The sequence below is a fragment of the Phocoena phocoena genome, chromosome 21 (assembly GCF_963924675.1).
Source record: "Phocoena phocoena chromosome 21, mPhoPho1.1, whole genome shotgun sequence".
NCBI lineage: Eukaryota > Metazoa > Chordata > Mammalia > Artiodactyla > Phocoenidae > Phocoena > Phocoena phocoena.
Genome location: NC_089239.1, coordinates 5,808,150 through 5,824,317, shown reverse-complemented (window position 1 = coordinate 5,824,317; position 16,168 = coordinate 5,808,150). Strand labels below are relative to the sequence as shown.

At 36.9% G+C, this 16,168-nt stretch overlaps 1 protein-coding gene across 1 annotated transcript in view; it reads left to right on the top strand.

Annotated features, from left to right (window-relative positions):
• LOC136141917 (disintegrin and metalloproteinase domain-containing protein 5-like) overlaps positions 1 to 16,168 on the top strand; it is a 144,748-nt gene that overhangs the window by 75,198 nt on the left and 53,382 nt on the right. Inside the window, exon 14 of the mRNA XM_065900073.1 lies at positions 13,864 to 14,059. Within this exon, the coding sequence (XP_065756145.1) occupies positions 13,864 to 14,059 (196 nt within the window). The remainder of the gene's footprint in view (positions 1 to 13,863; positions 14,060 to 16,168) is intronic.

Genomic DNA, 16,168 nt, shown 5'->3' with positions numbered 1-16,168 from the left:
TTTTATTTTTATTATTGTTTTCTTCAACTCTACAATTTCTGTTTGGTTCTTTTTGATGGTTACACTTTCTTTATTCCTCCATTTTGCTCTTGCAGTTTTTTCAATTTCCTCTGGTTATCTACCTATGTTCTCTTACATTTCTTCATCGAGGTTCTTTAAGATGATTATTTAAAAATCTTTCCACAAATTAAAGCCCAGATTTAGATAACTTCCCTGGTGAATATTACCAAACATTTAAAGAAGAAACAATAGCAATACACCACAATCTCTCCCAGAAAATATAAGAGAAAGGGATACTTTAAAACTCATTTTAGGGCTTCCCTGGTGGTGCAGTGGTTAAGAATCCACCTGCTAATGCAGGGGACATGGGTTTGAGCGTGGTCTGGGAAGATCCCACGTGCTGTGGAGCAACTAAGCCTGTGCACCACAACTACTGAGCCTGTGCTCTGGAACACGTGAGCCACAACTACTGAGCCTGCGTGCCACAACTACTGAAGCCCGTGTACCTAGAGCCCGTGCTCCACAACAAAGAGTAGTTCCCGCTCACCACAACTAGAGAAAGCCCACGCACAGCAACAAAGACCCAATGCAGCCAAAAATAAATAAATAAATTTATTTTTAAAAAATAAATAAGAAAAATAACTCATTTTAAAGGACAGTATTACCCTGACACCAGATGAAAGCCTCACAGGGAGACTATAGACCGATATTCCTCATGAATGTCAATGCAAAAACCCTTTTAAAATTACAAACAGAATCCAGAAATATGAAAAGAATGCCACCATGACCAAGAGGGATTTATTTCAGTACTGCAAGTTTGTTTAATTAATGTAGCACACTATATTATTTAAATAAAGGAAAAGAAAGTACGTGATCATCTCAGAAGATTCAGTGGAAGGATATAACAAATGTAATAACCACTCATTTATAAAATTATGCACAAGTTATAAATAGGGAGAAACTTAACCTGATACAGGTCATCTATGAAATACCTACAGCTAACATCATACTAATAACAAAATTCTGAGTACTTTCCCCCTAAAATCAGACACAGAGCAAGGAGGTGTAGGCTCTCATCACCTCTATTCAGTGCTGTACTAGAGACTGTAGAAAGTACAGTCAGGTAAGAAAAAGAAATAAAAGTCGTCCAATTTGGAGGGAGGAAGTACACGTCTCTCTGCAGATGACATGATCCTGCATGTATGTAATAATCCTAAGGAATTCATCAAAAATAGCTTTGAAAACAAAAGAGTTTATAAAAGTCCCAAGATACACAGTCACTATACAAAAATGAATTGAATTTCTATGTAATTGCAGTGAACAATCTGAAAATGAAATTAGAAAAACAATTCCATTCACAGTAGCATAAGAATACTCTTAATAAAAGAAATGCAAAACAGATTCACTTAACACAGTTTTGAGGAAAAGAAAAAAATCTAAGTGAAGTTGGAATATTCCATGTGAATGGATTGGAAGACTCAGAATTGTTAAGATGGCAATTTTTTCCTTTCTCGGCGGTCCCCAGTAGTATCTCTAGGTTTAATGAATCAGTATAGAACTCACAGTTCTCAGCATATAGCTTACTCATGACTATGATTTATTAAAGCCAAAGGACACAAAGAAAAATCAGTAAAGGCTATCTTTACATTTACTTGTTTTTCTTCATGGATTTCCTTCATCAATGTTTTATAATTTTCAATGTGCAGATCTTATATATCCTTAATAAAAATTATTCCTAAGCATTTTACTCTTTTTGATGCTATTGTAAATAGGATTTTTTCTTAATTTGTTTTGTAGATAGCTCATTTTTACTGTAAAGAAGCACAACTATTTTTGTATGTTGATTTTGTATCTTGCAACTTTAAATAATTAAGTTATTTTTAAAAGTTTTTTTGGTGAAGTCTTTAACCTTTTCTATATATAGCATAATGTCATCTGCAAACAGAGACAATTTGACTTCTTTCCTTCCAATTTGGATGTCTTTTATTTCTTGCCTCATTGCTCTGGCTAGGACTTGCAGTACTAGGTTGAACAGGAGTAGTGAGAGAGGGCATCCTTGGCTTGTTAGCTATGGGATTGTCATATATGGCCTTTATTATGTTGAGGTGCATTCCTTCCTATAGCTAAGTTGATAGTTTTTCATCATGAAAATATATTAAATTTTGGCAAATGCTTTTGCTGTATCTGTTGAGATAATCATGTTATTTTTATCCTTAATTCTGTTAATGTAGTGTATGGTATTTATTGACTTGGGTATGTTCAACCATCCTTGCATCCTAGGGCTAAACCTCATTTGATGATGGTGTATGAACATTTTAATGTGCCGTTGAACTTGGTTTGCTAGTATTTTGTTGAGGATTTTTGCATCTATGTTCATCAGACTGTTCATCAGGTCAAAACTACTTTGGCATATAGTTTTCTTTTCTTGTGGTGTCTTTGTCTGACTTTGGTCTGAGGGTAATTCTGGCCTTGTAAAATGAGTTTGAAAGTGTTTTTTCCTCTTCAATTTTTTGGAAGAGATTAAGAAGGATTGGCCTTAATTTTTCCTTCAATGTTTGATAGAATTCAACTGTGAAACCATCTGATCCTAGGCTTTTCTTTTATGGGAGGTTTTTGATAACTGACTCAGTCTGTTTGCTCATTATTGGTTTGTTCAGATTTCCTATTTCTTCATGATTCAATCTTGGAAGATCATTTCTAGGTTTCTTCTAGTTTATAAAATTTGATTATAATTGTAGTCTCTTATAATCCCTTGTATTTCTGTGCTATCTGTTACAATGCCACCTCTTTCATTTTTAATTTATATGAATTGTCTCCCTTTTTTTTTCTCAATTAGCCTAGCTAAAAGTTTGCCAATTTTATCTTTTCAAAAACCCAGCTCTTAGTTTTTGTCACTTTTTAAAATTGTTTTTCAAATCTCTATTTCACTTATTTCTGCTCTAGTATATATTATTACCTTCCTTCTGCTAACTTTGAGCTTAGTTGGTTCTTCTTTTTCTAGTTCCTTGAAGTGTTAGGTAGGTTGTTTGTCTGAGATCATTTTTTGAATATAGGTGTTTATTATTATGAAAGTTCCACGCAGAAGTAAATTTTCTGCATCCCTTGGGTTTTGGAATGTTGTTATTTCCATTTTTCATTTTCTCAAAATATTTTTGCTTCCTTTTAATTTCTATGTGGACACATTGTTTTTTTCAGTAGTGTATTGTTTAATTTTCATAAATTTGTGAATTTTCAAGTTTTCTTTCATTGTAGTTGGAAAAGATGCTTGATATGATTTCAGTCTTTTTAAATTTGTTAGGACTTGTTTTTGGCCTATGCTGTGTATCTTGGAGAATGTTCTATGTGCACTTGAGGAGCATATATATTCTGCTGCTATTGGATGGAACATTCTGTGTATGTTTGTTAGGTCCATTAGGTCTATAATATTGTTAAAGTCCATTGTTTTCTTATGGATTTTTCTGTTATGGATGATCTAACCAATATTGAAAGTATGGTAATGAAGTCACCCATTATTATTACTGTATTTGTGACTGTTTCTTCAGTTCTGTTAATGTTCGCTTTGTATATTTATGTATTCTAAGGTTGGGTGCTTATGTATTTGTAATTGTTATAAATATTGTTTATTTAAGTTCTTAAAGTCTATGTTATCTGATATAAATGATTGCCATTTGCATGAACTACTTTTTCCATCCCTTCACTTTCAGTTTATTTGTATCCTGAAGGCTTAAATGAGTTTCTTATAGGCAGCATATAGTTGAATTTTGTTTTTTATTCATTCATCTACTCTAATGTCTTTTGATTGTTGAATATAATTCATTTACTTTCAAAGTAATTATTGATAAGGAAGGATTTGCTGTTGCCATAGTGTTGCTTTCTGTTTGTTTTGTAGTTCTTTTGTCCCATTTTTCCTCTCTCACAGTCTTACTTTGTGATTTTTTTTGTGGTGGTATGCTTTGATTCATTTCTCTTTATATTTTGTGCTTTGACTAAAAGTATTTTCTTTGTGATTTTCACAAGGCTTACACAAAACATTTTATAGTCATAACAGCCTATTTAAACTGATAATGTCTTCAATTTCATACAAAAACTCTAAGCTTTTACTTCCCTCCCCCCACATTTCATGCTGTTAGTCATATTTTAACATTTAAAAATATTGTGTATCCATGAACAAATTGTTGCAGCTACAGTTATTTTTAATGCTTTTGTCTTCTAACTTTTATACCAGAGTTAAAAGTAATTTACTATACCACCATATTATGTATAGTATTGGAGTATCTGAATTTTATTGAATACTTACTTACTAGTGGATTTTATCCTTTCATATGTTTCCATGATGCTATTTGGCATGTTTTCATTTTGACTTGAAGAACCTTCTTTAAAGAGCCTTTTTTTTTTTTTTTTGGTAAGACAGGTCTAGTGGTGATGAACTTCCTCAGCATATGTCTTTCTGGGAAAGTCTTATCTCTTTTTCATTTCTGAAGGACAGCTTTACCAGCTATAGTATTCTTGGTTGGCAGATTTTTTTCTTTGAAAATATCTTCCCACTTTCTGAACTGCAAGGTTTCTGCTGAGTAGTCTTACAGTCTTATGTGGATTCCCTTGTGATAAGTTTCTTTCCTCTTCTGTCAGTATTTCTTTATTAAGTAAGCTTTCTGCCCTTTCTCTTTGCTCCTTCTGGGATTCCCATATGCATAGGTTGTTTCTTTCGACAATGTTCCTTATATACCATAGAATTTATCTTTTTTCTTCTTTGTTCTTCCAACTGGATAACTTCAAATAATTGTCTTTGGATTCACTGTTTCTTCTGCTTGATCAACTGTGCTTTTGTAGCTTTTTATATGAAAAGTTTCAGTTCAGTCATTTCATTTTTCAGATCCAGAATTTATTTAGTTCTTAAAAAATTTTTTCTCTCTTTGTTAGATGTCTCATTTTGTTCATGTATTGTTGTCCTGATTTTTATTGATTTGCCTATTCTCTCTCATAGTTCACTGAACTTATGATGATTATTTTTAATTTTTTTTGTCAGGCAATTCGTGCATCTTCATTTCTTTGGGGTCTTCCACAGAGATATATTTCAGTCCTTTGGTGGTGTCTTGTTTCCTTGATTCTTTATGTTCCTTGATGCCTTGCATTGCTGTCTTCACATTTGAAGAAGTCGCCATCTCCTCCAGTGTTTAGTAACTGGCCTTGGGAGAGAAAGAAGTCAGGCACCAGTCAGCCCAGCTAGAGTTCTGAGGGTCTCTCAGACCTTTTCTATGGGTGTGTATACTCCATTCCTCTTATTCCCTCATGGTGGGAAAGTTTAGGATTGTATGCTTTCTCTCAGTCTTGCAAAGCCAGTATGAATGTGGAAAGCCTTCTATTTATTTTCCTTAAGGCTGTGCCCTGAAGTGTTCAAAGTTGTGCACCTTCCCCGAGTTCAGCAGAGTCCAGGCAGCTGCTAATATCCATGTGTCCTCCGCAGCATTCTGCACACTGTTGGAGGCTTACGTGCACCATCTGCTGGAGAGTGTGGGTGCTGGCTATACGGGTGTGTGTGGAGTAGGTGTTCTCTTGGCTAGTTGTGGGTGTCCTCAGGTGAGGCATCCTATTGGTTCATATGGAGGGCTCTTGCAGGAGCCTGCGAGCCAGTTATTAGGATACGTGGCTGGTTGCTGTGATCCATACATTGTTGCTGTGAGCACCCGTCCCTTCTCCCTACTCGTATGTGTCTCCAGACTGTCAATCCGCTCAGTGTTCTGGGTGGGGGAAGACAAAAGTGGGCCTTGTGGCCAGTGTCTCACAAGGCTGGGGAAACCAGGCTCCTTACATCACTTTCACTTTCTCCTCTTGGAGAAGTCACAGGCCACCTTGGAGAAGGGGTGATGTGGGTCAAGAGGAACTGTTGTTCTTACCCACTTCAATGCATCTACTCTCAGATGTTTTTTCTCTAAAAGGGGACTGGAACCTTTTTGTTGGATTCCTGGACTCCCATAAAGGTATTCTTATCCATGGTAGTTGTTTCTGTGTGAGTATGCAGCCTGGAATCCCCTATTCTCCCACCTTACTGATGCCACTCTCCTCTTCTTTCCCATTATTGGACATAGTATAGGATTAGTTATTGATATTAATAGTAACTTTAAAAATTAACCAACCTGGGGACCTTCAAGGTGGTGGAGGAGTAAGCCGTGGAGATCACCTGTCTCCCCACAAATACATAAAAAGTACATCTACATGTGCAACACCTCCTACAGGAAACCTACTGAATGCTGGCAGAAGACCTCAGACTTCCCAAAAAGCAACAAAATCCCCACGTACTTGGCCGTGTGCCTGACAGGGTCTTGGTGCTCCGGTTTGGTGTCAACCTGAGCCTCTGAGGTGGGAGAGCCGAGTTCAGGACATTGGACCACGAGAGACCTCCTGGTCCCATGTAATATCAATGGGTGAGAGCTCTCCCAGAGATCTCCATCTCAGTGCTAAGACAGAGCTCCACCCAATGGCCAGCAAGCTCCACTGCTGGATGCCCCATGCCAAACAACTAGCAAGACAGGAACACTACCCCACCCATTAGCAGAGAGGTTGCCTAAAATCATACTAAGTTCACAGATACTCCAAAACACACCACCAGACACAGCCCTACCCACCAGAAAGACAAGATCCAGCCCCACCCACCAGAACACAGGCACCAGTCCCCTCCACCAGGAAGCCTACAAAACCCACTGAACCAACTTCACCCACTGGAGCAGACACCAAAAACAATGGGAACTACAAACGTGCAGCCTGCGAAAAGGAGACCCAAACACAGTAAGTTAAACAAAATGAGAAGACAGAGAAATATGCAGCAGATGAAGGAGCAAGGTAAAAACCCACCAGACCAAACAAATGAAGAGGAAATAGGCAGTCTACCTGAAAAAGAATTCAGAGTAATGATAGTAAAGATGACCCAAAATCCTGGAAATAGAATGGTGAAAATACAAGAAACATTTCACAAGGACCCAGAAGAACTAAAGAGCAAACAAACAATGATGAACAACACAATAAATAAAATAAAAAATTCTCTAGAAGGAATCAATTGCAGAATAACTGAGGCAGAAGAACGGATAAGTGACCTGGAAGATAAAATAGTGGAAATAATTACCGCAGATCAGAATAAAGAAAAAAGAATGAAAAGAATTGACCACAGTTTCAGAGACCTCTGGGACAACATTAAATGCACCAACATTCGAATTATAGGGGTCCCAGGAGAAGAAGAGAAAAAGAAAGGGTCTGAGAAAATATTTGAAGAGATTATAGTTGAAAACTCCTGTAACATGGGAAAGGAAGTCGTCAATCAAGTCCAGGAAAGGCAGAGAGTCCCATACAGGAAAAATCCAAGGAGAAACACGCCAAGGCACATATTAATCAAACTGTCAAAAGTTAAATACAAAGAAAAAAAATTAAAAGCAGCAAGGGCAAGCAACAAATAACATACAAGGGAATCCCCATAAGGTTAACAGCTCATCTTTCAGCAGAAATTCTGCAAGCCAGAAGGGAGTGGCAGGACATATTTAAAGTGATGAAAGGGGAAAACCTACAACCAAGATTACTCTACCCAGCAAGGATCTCATTCAGATTCGATGGAGAAATTAAAACCTTTACAGACAATCAAAAGCTAAGAGAATTCAGCACCACCAAACCAGCTTTGAAACAAATGCTAAAGGAATTTCTCTAGGCAGGAGACACAAGAGAAGGAAAAGACCTACAAAAACAAACTGAAAACAATTCAGAAAATGGTAATAGGAATATACATATTGAGAATTACCTTAAATGTAAATAAATTAAAATGCTGCAACCAAAAGACATAGACTGGCCTGAATGGATACAAAAACAAGACACATATATATATGCTGTCTACAAGAGACCCACTTCAGACCTAGGGACACACACAGACTGAACGTGAGGGGATGGAAAAAGGTATTCCATATAAATGGAAATCAAAAGAAAGCTGGAGTAGCAATTCTCATATCAGACAAAATGGACTTTAAAATAAAGACTATTACAAGAGACAAAGAAGGATACTACATAATGATAAAGGAATCAATCCAAAAAGAAGATACAACAATTGTAAATATTTATGCACCCAACATAGGAGCACCTCGATATATATGGCAAACACTAACAGCCATAAAAGGAGAAATCGACAGTAACACAATAATAGTAGGGGACATTAACACCCCACTTTCACCAATGGACAGATCATCCAAAATGAAAATAAATAAGGAAACACAATGTTTAAATGACACATTAAACATGATGGAGTTAACTGATATTTATAGGACATTCCATCCAAAAACAACAGAATATACTTTCTTCTCAAGTGCTCATGGAACATTCTCCAGGATCATATCTTGGGTCACAAATCAAGCCTTGGTAAATTTTAGAAAATTGAAATCATATCAAGTATCTTTTCCGACCACAACGCTATAAGACTAGATATCAATTACAGGAAAAAAAAAACTGTAAAAAATACAAACACGTGGAGGCTAAACAATACACTTCTAAATAACCAAGAGATCACAGAAGAAATCAAAGAGGAAATCAGAAAATACCTAGAAACAAATGACAATGAAAACACAATGAACCAAAACCTATGGGATGCTGCAAAAGCAGTTCTAAGAGGGAAGTTTATAGGAATACAATCCTACCTAAAGAAGAAAAATCTCAAATAAACAGTCTAACCTTACACCTAAAGCGATTAGAGAAAGGAGAACAAAAAAAAATCCCCAAAGTTAGCAGAAGGAAAGAAATCATAAAGATGAGGTCAGAAATAAATGAAAAATAAATGAAGGAAATGATAGCAGAGATCAGTACATCTAAAAGCTGGTTTTTTGAGAAGATAGACAAAATTGATAAACCATTAGCTAGACTCATAAAGAAAAAAAGGGAGAAGACTCAAGTCAACAGAATTAGAAATGAAAAAGCAGTAACAACTGACACAGCAGAAATACAAAGGATCATGAGAGATACTAGAAACAACTATATGCCAATAAAATGGACAACCTGGAAGAAATGAACAAATTCTTAGCAAAGCACAACCTTCTGAGACTGAACCAGGAAGAAATAGAAAATAAAAACAGACCAATCACAAGCACTGAAATTGAGACTGTGATTAAAAATCTTCCAACAAACAAAAGCCCAGGACCAGATGGCTTCCCTGGCGAATTCTGTCAAACATTTAGAGAAGAACTAACACCTATCCTTCTCAAACACTTGCAAAATATAGCAGAGGGAGGAACACTCCCAAACTCATTCTATGAGGCCACCATCACCCTGATACCAAAACCACACAAAGATGTCACACACACAAAAAAATCCTCAACAAAATACTAGCAAACAGAATCCAACAGCACATTAAAAGGATCATACACCATGATCAAGTGGAGTTTATCCCAGGAACGCAAGGGTTCTTCAGGATATGTAAATCAATGTGATACACTATATTAACAAATTGAAGGATAAAAACCATACGATAATCTCAATAGATGCAAAAAAAGCTTTTGACTAAATTCGACACCCATTTATGATAAAAACTCTCCAGAAAGCCATAGAGGGAACCTACCTCAACATAATAAAGGCCATATATGACAAACCCAAAACCAACATCATTTTCAATGGTGAAAAACTGAAAGCATTTATTTCATCTACGATCAGGAACAAGAAAAGGATTTTCACTTTCGCCACTTTAATTCAACGTACTTTTTGAAGTCCTAGCCTTGGCAATCAGAGAAGAAAAATAATAAAAGGAATCCAAATTGGAAAAGAAGTAAAACTGTCACTGTTTGCAGATGGCATGATACTATACATAGAGAATCCTAAAGATGCTACCAGAAAACTATTAGAGCCAATCAAAAAACTATTAGAATAGCAGGATACAAAATTAATGCACAGAAATCTCTTGCATTCCTATACACTAATGATGAAAAATCTAAAAGAGAAATTAAGGAAACACTTCCATGTACCATTGCAAAAAAGAGAATAAAATACCTAGGAATAAACCTATCTAGGGAGACAAAAGAGCTGTATGAAGAAAACTATAAGACACTGATGAAAGAAATTAAAGATGATATAAACAGATGGAGAGATATACCATGTTCTTGGATGGGAAGAATCAATATTGTGAAAATGACTCTACTACCCAAAGCAATCTACAGATTCAGTGCAATCCCTATCAAACTACCAATGGCATTTTTCACAGAACTAGAACAAAAAATTTCACAATTTGGATGGAAACAAAAAAGATCCCGGATAACCAAAGCAATCTTGAGAAAGAAAAATGGAGCTGCAGGAATCAGGCTCTTGGTCTTCAGAGTATACCAGAAAGCTACAGTGATCAAGACAGTGTGGTACTGGCACAAAAACAGAAATATAGATCAATGGAACAGGATAGAAAGCCCAGAGATAAACCCACGCAATATGATCACCTTATTTCTCATGAAGGAGGCAAGAATATAAAATGGAAAAAAGACAGCCTCTTCAATAAGTGATGCCTTGAAAACTGGACAGCTACATGTAAAAGAATGAAATTAGGACACTCCCTAATACCATACACAAAAATAAGCTCAAAATGGATTAAAGACCTAAAGGTAAGGCCAGACCCCATCAAACTCTTAGAGGAAAACGTAGGCAGAACACTCTATGACATAAATCACAGCAAGATCCTTTTGACCCACCTCCTAGAGAAATGGAAATAAAAACAAAAATAAACAAATGGGACCTAATGAAACTTCAAAGCTTTTGCACAGCAAAGGAAACCATAAACAAGACGAAAAGACAACCCTCAGAATGGGAGAAAATATTTGCAAATCAAGCAACTGACAATGGATTAATCTCCAAAATATACAAGCAACTCATGCAGCTCAATATCAAAAAAACAGACAACCCAATCCAAAAATGGGCAGAAGACCTAAATAGACATTTCTCCAAAGAAGATATACAGGTTGCCAACAGACACATGAAAAGATGCTCAACATCACTAATCATTAGAGAAGTGCAAATCAAAGCTACAATGAGGTATCACCTCACACGGGTCAGAATGGCCATCATCAAATATCTGCAAACAATAAATGCTGGAGAGGGTGGGAATGTAAATTGATACAGCCACTATGGAGAACAGTATGGAGGGTCCTTAAAAACTACAAGTAGAACTACCATATGACCCAGCAATCCCACTACTGGGCATGTACCCTGAGAAAACCATAATTCAAAAAGAGTCATGTACCACAATGTTCATTGCAGCACTATTTACAATAGCCAGGATATGAAAGCAACCTAAGTGTCCATCAACAGATGAATGGATAAAGAAGATGTGGCACATATATACAATGGAATATTACTCAGCCATAAAAAGAAATGAAATTGAGTTATTTGTAGTGAGGTGGATGGACCTAGAGTCTGTCATACAGAGTGAAATAAGTCAGAAAGAGAAAAAGAAATACTGTATGCTAACACATATATATGGAATCTAAAAAAATTAAAAAGTTTCTGATGAATCTAGGGGCAGGACAGGAATAAAGACGCAGATGTAGAGAGTGGACTTGAGGACATGGGGAGGGGGAAGGGTAAGCTGGGATGAAGTGAGAGAGCAGCATTGACATATATACACTACCAAATGTAAAATAAGTAGCTAGTGGGAAACAGCTGCCATCGCACAGAGATATCAGCTCCGTGCTTTGTGACCACCTGGAGGGGTGGGATAGTGAGGGTGGGAGGGAGAGGCAAAAGGGTGGGGTTATGGGGATATATGTATATATATATATAGTTGGTTCACTTTGTTATACAGCAGAAACTAACACAACATTGTATAGCAATTATATTCCAATAAACATGTTAAAAAAAGTTAACCAAGCTGTCAAATACAACTAGTATAGTTATGTAGTGTCATCCGTGTGCCAAGAGGAAAGATCTTTCTGCTGTACAAACAAGATTCACATGTCCACAAGGACACCTGAACAACTGCTGTTGAGACTGGGATAGTACTTATGATTCTGATTAGTTCCTGGGCCCAATTATGGAAAGGGACATAGCCCAGACTATGATTTTTCTGAAATACACAGTAATGTTTTTACTATGCTGTTAAGGCTGATATGATGGTCAGAAGCAGTAAATTAACTCACTCATCCCTGGTTCAGTTGTGTAAAGGGACACAGCCCTGTATATGAATTATACATTACATATGCAGACTGATAGTCTTGGCAAGAATAAAAATAAATTTAAAATTACAAGGAAAAACAAAATAAAAATATTTTAGGAGAAAGTAATGTGGAACAAGGAGCCAGAAGATTTAATGTTTTAGGGTCGTCTGGGAATTAGAGAGCCGTGGAAAGGAAAATAAACACACTTTAATGGAGGAGCAAGTACAGTGATAAAGCTTGGTTCAAAGGGCATTTAAGGATCTGGGTATTTAAGTATTGAAAAAGAAGTTGGGTGAAAGAAGCCACTCTAACAAGGCTATATACTGTATGATTCCAACTATATGACGTTCTGAAAAAGGCAGAACTATGGAGACAGTGAAAAATCAGTGGTTGCCAGGCACTGAGGGGGGGATGACTAGGAAGAGCATGGATTATTAGCGTAGTGCGAATACTCTGTATGATACCACAACAATAGATACATGTCGTTATACATTTGTCTAAACCTGTAGAATGTGAAACACCAAGAGTGAACTTTAATATAAACCATGGATTTTGAATGATTATGATGTGTCAGTGTAAGTTCATCAGTTGCAACAAATGTGCCACTCTAGTAATACCTGCTTTGCATGTGTAGGGCAGGGGTTATATGGGAAATCTCTGTACTTTCTCCTCATATTTTCCTGTGATCCTTAAACAGCTGTAAAAAATAAAGTTTTAACGGTAAAAGAAATTAGAATAAAAGGAAGATTGCCATTTATACACATTTGTAAAAGAAAGTATATTCTGAAGAAACAAATATTAATACTTTCTCATTATATGTATTTTCTTTTGAAAACAATTTTGATTATTTGTTTTGATTTGAATGCTAACTCTATAAGCTTGGGTAACACAAGTATTGTTTTGTCTTCCCACCCATCTCTTGGAGAACTTGTGTCAGATTTGCTGCAGGTAGCAGATACTTGTTGTAAATGAGAAAACTATCTAGAAACCCTCTTTCAGAGGCGGGGCAGTGAATGTTATATAATCTGGGTCTCTAGGACCTTTGAAGCCAGAACAAATTTGACTTAGTTTGTGTACGATAGTGATGATAGCTCTAAGAAATTGGGACTTGTGTTGAGGAAAGGGTTTGCAGTCATGGTATTTATGTGTTTGTTTTCAAAAGCAGATATGCATAAAGGGAACCCCGGAAGCTATGAGCTAACAGTGAACACTGAAGAGATCAGAGATATATAATTGGACAAGTTACTTTTTACAATTGTTTTCAATGTGGTACATGAAACAAACCTTCTCTTATGTGTTCTGCAAACTTTTTTCTAAATGTTTATGAGGGATATTTATTGTTTTGTAAATGGTTGCTGATTTCTGCTTTAAGGATGGCATATGGAGAAACCAGAGTCTGCCCGTGTGAGCATATCCTTAGTGGGTTGAAAGTAATTTTTATAATAATCATTTAGCTCTACTTTCTTTTTTGTAATTATGGTAGTCTGCTTATCTTTGAGTTTCTCATATCTCTCACAAGCAATACCCACTCCTTTAGCACAGCAAATTCAGTCACCTAAATGTCTGTGCAATGCTTAACTGGTTAACAAGAAGACAATTTCCTCATTGCTCTTAGCAACTCAGAAAAAATGGATGGAAACTTCAAGCCTGAAAGAGAAAAAACTTGGGTATCATTTATATGTAATTTTTTTCTTATGTTTCTTTTCTCTTCCAGATAAAACCAGTTAATACACCTTGTAGGAAAATAGTTGATGAATGTGATTTTCTAGAATTCTGTGATGGGAAAAACGCACACTGTGTGCCTGACACTTATGCACGTGATGGACAGAGTTGTGATTCGGGTGACTCCTTCTGTTATAAAGGACGATGTCGGTCGTTTACCAGACAGTGCAGAAAATTAATTGGAGGAGGTAATGACCACTATTTTCTTCTTAGTTCCTAAATTCTGATGATCCCAAGCTCTGTTATTTAATGCTATAAAACAAAAATGTAAGTGTAATTTTAAAATAAGTGTATCCTATTTGTAGGCCTAATGTATATTAGTGTTAAAAGAAGTAAAGTTTTCTTGATTCTGAGAAAAAACTTCTGAATTTATAAGGAATCCTTATTTGCACAAGGGAGAGACCTCAAGTGGAAATGCAGCTTCTTGGAAGATTATATTGACAAAATAAGTAATAGTCAACCTAAGAAAGAAATAGAGAATTTTATTCAAGCCAATCTGAGGATTATAACCCAGGAGATAGTCTTCCAAAAAGCTCTGAGAACTGTTCTGCCCATTAGAGGTCAAGGCAAAGTTATATATGTTTTCAAGACAAAGGGTTATACATGAAAGTAACATACTGACAGTATACATAGTCCAGATCTGCGTGTAGAAGACAAGTAGTGGTTCATCGTAAACCCTTACAGGATTGAGAAGGGAATGTTATCTCCTAAGGAGTCATCTTGCTGATGCCAGGAGAGCATTGCTCTTTTTGTTTTGACACATAAAGCAATGTGAGTGCAAAACAAACAGTTACGTCAGGGTTTCTCCACCTCAGCACTGTGAATATCTTAGGCTGGGCAGTTCTTGCTGTGAGGGGGTGTGGGATCCCGTGTACTTTAGCATTTTTAGCAGCATCCATGGCCTTTTCCTTCCAGACACAACGCCTGCAGACCTTTGTGGTTTTCACAGCTGGGGTGGAACTGATACTGGCTTCTAGAGGGTGGCAGTCCGGGTTGCTACTAAATATCCTACCATGCACAAAACAGCCCCTATAAGAAGGAATTATCTGACCCCAAATATAAGGACTTACCAGATGCCATCTCATTAATTGCTTTCTGGCTGTTTTGTAGTTCCACTGAGAGAAAATATTTGCAAATCGTACATCTGGTAAGAAATTAATATCCAGAATATATAGAAAACTCCTAAAACTCAGCAACAGAAAACAAACAGCCCGATTCAAAAACAGGCAAATGATGTGAATAGATATTTCTCTAAAGAAGACATGCAGATGGCCAATAAGCATATGAAAAGAAGCTCAACACCACTAATCATTAGGGAAATGCACATCAAAACTATGAGATACCGCCTCACACCCATTAGGATGGCTGCTGTCAAAAAAACAGAACACAACAAATGATGAGGATGAGGAAAAATTGCAACAGTTGTGCACTGTGGGTGGGAACGCAAAACGGCATCACCACTATTCTGTGTATGGAGATTGCTCAGATTATTAAAAATAGAATTACCATATGACCCAGCAATTCCTCTTCTGGGTATACCCAAAAGAATTGAAGGCAGTGTCTGGGAGAGATATTTATGCACTCATGTTCATAGCAGCATTATTCACAATAGCTAAAACTTGGAAGCAACCCAAATGTCCATCAGTGGATGAATGGATAAAGCAAACTGCGGTGTATATACACAATGGAATATTATTTAGTCTTAAAAAGGATGGAAATTTTGCCACAAAGTACAACATGGAGGAGCCTTGAGGACATTATGCTAAATGAACTAAGCCAGTTACAAAAAGACAAATGCTGTATGATTCCACTGAAATGAAGTACTTAGTAATCAATATCACAGATACAGAAAGTAGAATGGGGGTAGCTGGGGCTTGGGGAAGGGAAGAATGGAGAGTTGTTATTCAATAGGTATAAAATTTCCATTTTAGAAAATAAAAAGTTACGGAGATGGATGGTAGTGATGGTTGCACAACAGTGTGAATGCACAATGGACCACCGAACTGAACACTTAAAAATAATTGGTAGGGCTTCCCTGGTGGCGCAGTGGTTGAGAGTCCGCCTGCCGATGCAGGGGACACGGGTTCGTGCCCCGGTCTGGGAAGATCCCACATGCCGCGGAGCGGCTGGGCCCGTGAGCCATGGCCGCTGAGCCTGCGCGTCCGGAGCCTGTCCTCCGCAACGGGAGAGGCCACAACAGTGAGAGGCCCGCGTAACGCATTAAAAAAAAAAAAAAAAAAAAAAAAAAAAATAATTGGTAAACATTATGTGTATTTTAACACAATAAAAATTTGTAG